We start from the raw sequence: 6,084 nt of genomic DNA on the forward strand, positions 1-6,084 counted from the left end.
GCAGCTACTCAGCTGCTTGTGGTAGATCCCACCATGGAGCTGATTGCCAGTCTCATCATGGAGAATAACTACCACCAGCTGCCCAGCCACTCAACCAGGTCCAGCCAAGTTGACACACAAACATAACCACCACAACTGGTAAAGTGGAAGGTCAGCATAAAAGGGGAAGACCCTCAACAACATGGATTGACACAGTGGCTAAAATGACGGGCTCAAGCATGGTAAGGATTGTGAGGGTGGCACAGCACTGGGCAGTGTCGCGTTCTGTCGTGCACAGGGTCACTGTGAATCAGAGGTGACTCAATGGCACCTAACAACAATTGACAAGTTTCAAATATCCGACATCTACGCAATCCTGGGGAGTCCCTGAGTGGTGCAAACAGTTAATGTATTTAGCTGTTAACCGAGAGGTTGGAGGTTTAAGGCCACTCCGAGGCTCCTTGGAGGAAAGGCTTGTTGATCAAACTCTAAAAGCTCAGTCACTGACAACCCTGACACACACGGGATCCTCATGAGCTGACACTGACTTGATGGGAACTGGGTTTTGTTGTTGTTTGTTTTTTTTACAATAAAATCCTGCACCCAATAGCTAACGACCACACATTCTTCTTAAGCTTCTCTGACTCTTACAGGCCCACATAGCACGTTTCAATAAACTTCAAAGAACTGATATGATACAGACCACATTCTCCGACCATGTTGCAGCTAAATTAGAAATCAACAAGAAAAAGATGGAAAAAACATTTGGAATGTGTAAACAAGCATGGAAGTAAATCACAGGTCAGAAAAGAAACCATAATGGAAATTAAGAACACCGAGAACAGAATAATAGTTAAAATGCACATTAAAACTTGTTGGGTGCAGGCAAGGTATTCCATAGAAGGAAACTGATAGCTTTAAGGATTATCTAGAAAAGAAGGCTGGAAATAATTGAGCTAAGCATCCAATTAAAATGCTCACAAAAAGCACTGGGAAAAGCACAGCAAAAATAACCTTAAAAAACAAGAACAAATAATAATGGCATATAAAACAAACAATGGCGTAGCTGTTCTTCAGGGCAGTGATACAACAGATATTCCTCAGGTGAAATTGGTGCAGAGCAGAGGAACCCGAAATCACTTGTTGTTGAGCCAACTGCAGCTCAGGTGCCTGCCCCCGCGTGGGTCAGAGCAGAACCGTGCCCCAGAGGGTTTACAGTGGATGGTTTTTCACAAACAGATCACCAGGGCTTTCCTGTGAGGTGCCTTTGGCTAGACTTGAACCTCCAACCTTCCAGTGAGCAGCTGAGCACGTTGACCATCTGCACCACCCGAAAGAGTGAAGGTGCAGATAAAGGATTTTAGAGATAAAAGCAACACGGAAGTAAGACCTTTCCTCAGGGCGCACAGCAAATCAGAAGTTCAGTCCAGCCTGGAAACGGGAGGTGTTCAACACTGTTCTCTAGTATCTACACAGCGCATGTGCGGGCTGACTCCATGGCCTGGGCCAGGGTGATGGTGGCCCGCGTGTCCGTGGGTTGCCCACGGGTTGTCTGTGTGTCTTGGAATGGCTTTGCAGGAAGCAGCAGAGAAACATGAAGCTTGCAGACAACCTTGGGAACAAATCAGTTGCCACTCTCCTCAGCGGGGCAGCTACATCCTTCAAACTGCCTTTCCTTTTATTCTGGGAGAAAAATGATTTGGGAAGAAAAACAAGGGCGATTCGGTCTATTTTTAAAGGTTCCTTATGAGAACTGGAAAGAGGCCCTTTTTTTTTTTTTTTTTTTTTTCCCTTTCACACACTATCAGCCTTTAAAAGCCCTAGCATCAATTTTAAAGACCTTTCCTGGGGCAAGTGGCAATGTCTGAACTATTGAGATACTTGGGGGTGGGGGCTGTGACTTATGTCTCTGCATTAGGTCCTGCCTGAGTCTGCCTAAATGTCTGGACCGTATAAGGCTGAGATTGCAAAGAAATGCATAAAGTCTACATTGAAGAAGTTAAATGCAGGTGAAAAATCCACTGCCTCAGAAGGAAAGAACTAAGAAAAAGCATGTGGGGGCATTGGATGGACACCACCCTGCCAATAAGCTCTCAGCACTCAGCCTTTGCTTCGACTTAAGTCCTTGGATCAGTGCAGCTGTGTAAGAGGCAATGGGGGTGGGCGGGGCTTAAGGGACTAATGGGCTCCCCTCACATCAGAGAACAGAGGACCACTCCCACTGAGCCAAGGTCCAGGCTCTCCACCTCCAGACTGTGGGCCCTGAGCCGGTGAAATGGACTAGACTGACATGTTGCCAGAGAAGCAGGACAGAAGCAAAATGAATGCAGAGCTTTAGCAAGGTGCCCGGTAGGCTTTGAAATGTGATCCCATGGGTGTCACGTGGTGTCACTGGTGGACCTGCCAATTTGCAGTGAAGACCCTTGGTCTGAATCTTCCTCGGCTGCATACGAGCAGTTGAACCCCTCTAGCTTCCAGTTCTGCCTCTCCGCGGCCAGGACAATGGCGCAAGGATGAAGTCAGTCCTGTGGAGGCACTCTGGAATCTGGGCAGCCCTTCCACCTTTTAAACTCTCCCAATACATCCTCTCCTATGATTCATATGTCAGATGTCAAGTCTATAAACATACACTGGGCACACAGTGCTAGCTGAAGACACAGCTATGGCTGCTTTAATCCCTGACAATTTGTAAGAGTGAAAACTATTTAGATCTATTCAAAACCAAAGACAGCAAGATAATAACAATAATAATAATAAATCCAGTCATCGAGTTAATTCCTACTCATCGTGCCCTATAGGACAGAGTAGAACTGCCCCCAAAGGGTTTCCAAAGCTGTAAATCTTTACGGAAGCAAACTGCCTCATCTTTCTCCCACTGAGTGCCTGGCGGATTTGAACAGCTGACCTTTCGGTTAGCAGCTGAATGCTTTAACCATTGTGCCTCCAGAGCTTCTAGCAAGGTACTAGCCCCACCGAACTCTGAGAGAGAATAGGTTGTTTTGGAGGCTGCAATTCCTGACTAGATGGAAATCGATTCCTGAATGGATCGTCTTAAGAATCAAATCAGGAGGCACAGAAAATCAAAAGAAGTAAGCTATTTGGGATGAACAGGTCTCCGATGTGCCTGACAAGCCTGCCTGTGAGTGGGGCACTTGGATGTTGCGACCCTTTCCCTAGATGGTTTGCGGTCACAGTTCTGAGCACACCGGACAGCCGGCTATGTCAGTGCTGTCACCGGTGAGGACACTGGTGGCACTGGTAAGGCTACAGAGGGCTCATCTAAGCCCTTAATTCACAGATGAGAAAGCTGAGTTCATTGGAGAAAGTGCCCGAGCCCAGGTCTCTGACTTCCCACCACCCCACGTTGTCTTTGAGGAGCTCCTGCCTCTCATAAGACCACCCATCCCCCAGAAAATAACCCCAGAGGGCTGCGCTCTTACAGAATCTGTCTGGATGTGACCCTACTGCTTTTCAGTCTCTTTTCTTTGACGTCAAGGAGCTCCAGTGGCTGTGAGTTGGAATCGATTCGATGGCAGTGAGTTTGGTTTGGTTTTTCTTTGATGTCACTGGTCATGTTCACTCAGCAAACCCCACTCAAGTTTGTGTACATCTTGCTTTCTAAGGCTCATTTTATCCTTCGTTTGATGTTGAAAGGTCTTCAAATATCGGGGTCTGTTGGCTCACTTGGGAAGTGGCCTGAGCAGCCCTGCTGCATGGAATGGTCCTCCAGGGAAGGACGGGTGACGAGGCACTCTTCCTAGTCCATACCTTACCCACTTCACCTGCGGAGTCCTGACGGTGAGACCACAGCAGTTTACGAGGCAGTACCCAGTAGCACCTGGGGATTACACAGACATCAAAGACCCCAGATACACTCACATGTCGTCTCGCTGGGGCTGCTGTGTGAGTCACCTCCCAGGCGCTTAATGTAAGACCGACCATGCCTACTGTACTGACACACCTACGTGTGGCCCTGGGAACAGTCCACACCTCAAAGACCTAAAATCCAGCTCAAGAGAGATGACCGCATCAGGCCCCAGAACACCATTAAGGTAGCAGAAAAGGCACCCTGACTCCTGCTGCAGTGTTTTGGAAGAAGGGCCTGGGGAGCTCTAGCGTACCCCGTTTTATTGCTTTTAACAAATTGAAGATTTTGACAGGTCTACCGGCGCCATTTTTCCAACAGCACATGTTTCACATCTCTGTGTCACATTTTGGTCATTCACACAATATTTCAAACTTTTTCATGATTTTGTTGCACACTTAATGGACTCTAAACACCAAAAATCAACCAAACCCACTGCCTTTGAGTCGACTCCGACTCATAGTGACCCACATTGGGTTGGTTTCCAAGGCTGTAAATCTTTTTGGAAGTAGACTGCCTCATCTTCCTTCCATGAGCAGCTGGTGGGTTTGAACCACCTTCTAGTTAGCAGGCAAATGCTTTACCCACTATACCACCAGAGCACCTTATTAACAGACTCCAGTACAGTGTAAATATAACTTGTGTGTGTACTGGGAAACCAAAAATTCATGTGACTCACTCTATTGTGGTATTTGCTTTACTGCAGTGGTCTGGCACTGACCTGCAGTATGTCTAAGGTCCCCTTGTCCTTCCCGAAGCCCAGCCGTTTGAAACCCTGTGGAACACTATTCTACTCTGAAACACTCGGGGTCGCTGTGATTTTTTTTTCTTTTTTGCCAATTCCTTCAGTGCAGATAGGACTTCTTCCTTTAATACCACTGATTTTTTTTTTCCTCTTATTGTTTAATTATTATTATTATTATTATTATTTTGTCTATTGGATCTCTCTCCCATAATGTCTGAGTGTCTGTGAGGAATTACTCTGTGTCTGTCTTCTATTGTTTCTGTAAGGATTGCAGGTATTAGTTGCTCTAAAAACGTGGGTTATGACGATAAATGTTAAGACAACATTTTTCTTGCTCAATTTACCTGATGACATTCAATTATTTATTTATTTATTTAAATTGGACGATGGTTTCAGTTCAACGGAAAGGCTCACCCCTGTGACCCCTGTCCATCGGAATCCATTTCTGGGTTAATTATTACAAAGTATCTGCGCTCCATTGTCGGAACTCAAAAGCACACACTACCACCCCCTGAGAAGGGCAGAAACAGTCCCGCCCACCAAAAGTGATGGGGTGACCAGGAACCACCAACTCCCAAAATGCACTGCTTGCCCAAAGATACCCAACAAAAAGTGGGACTCTTCCCACCCCGCCCCAACTGTCCACCGCCTGCCAATTCACTGGGGTGCACTCCGTAAGGCCGCGGACCTGTAGTCCCTCCCGCGGTGTCCCTGAGATTTCTCGGCGGGAGGAAATGAAAACTCGTTCCGATGCCTCCGCTATCCCAGCGTCCCTCGGATGTTGCTCTTTGTCCCAAAGCGGTTGTACCAAAATCGTTCCCCAGGAGAGCCTCGGCCTTTGTCCGCCTGCATTTTGGACGGGTCATTCAGGCAACGGAAAAAGTCATGCCGCCTTCAAAGGCTGAGTTCTCCCTTCTTTGCCCTCTGGAGACACGAGGCTCGTCCCAGACCTCTGCGTTCCCTCCAGTGAGTCTAGCAGCATTTCCAAGTTCAACCACCGCCCAAACAGAGCCCAGAGCGACGAGGTAGCGCTGAGCGCGTTGGTGATTCCTGGGAAGGGATGCATGAAGCAGCCTTGAACTTGGAATTTTATGGAAGAGACTTCGTTCCCACCTGAAACCCGAGCACCTCCCCGTGAGCTCGCTAGCTTTGCAAAAGAAAAGAACAGCATCTCGCCCGCCGCCCTTCGGAGCCCGGCATTCACGCTGGCCGTCTCCAAGGTGCCCAGCAAGTCCCCTTCTCCGCAGACCTCCCCAGGTGCTGACTCCTCGCCCTTCTCCCCGGCGGGAGCGGCGCGGGGCCTTACCTCGCTGATGATGGTGGCGTGGGACTGTGCGTAGCGCCAGCCGCCGCGGCAGGGCACGAGGGGCGCCGAGCGGTTGGGGAAGGCGGCGAGGGGGTCGGCACAGCTGAGCGCAGCGGGCGCGGCGCCGGCGCTCGTGTTGGCCGCCTCCAGGAGGTAGCGCTCGCAGCGGCCGTCTCCGCGGCCCTCGGG

At 48.9% G+C, this 6,084-nt stretch overlaps 1 protein-coding gene across 1 annotated transcript in view; it reads right to left on the reverse strand.

The window, feature by feature from the left end:
* Positions 1-6,084, reverse strand: part of SLC22A3 (solute carrier family 22 member 3) — a 142,831-nt gene that overhangs the window by 135,952 nt on the left and 795 nt on the right. The window contains exon 2 of the mRNA XM_007945283.1: positions 5,896-6,078. Coding sequence (XP_007943474.1) covers positions 5,896-6,078 — 183 coding nt within the window. The remainder of the gene's footprint in view (positions 1-5,895; positions 6,079-6,084) is intronic.

This window comes from Orycteropus afer, unplaced genomic scaffold (genome assembly GCF_000298275.1).
Source record: "Orycteropus afer afer isolate SDZICR_OR568_19922 unplaced genomic scaffold, OryAfe1.0 scaffold00135, whole genome shotgun sequence".
Lineage (NCBI taxonomy): Eukaryota > Metazoa > Chordata > Mammalia > Tubulidentata > Orycteropodidae > Orycteropus > Orycteropus afer.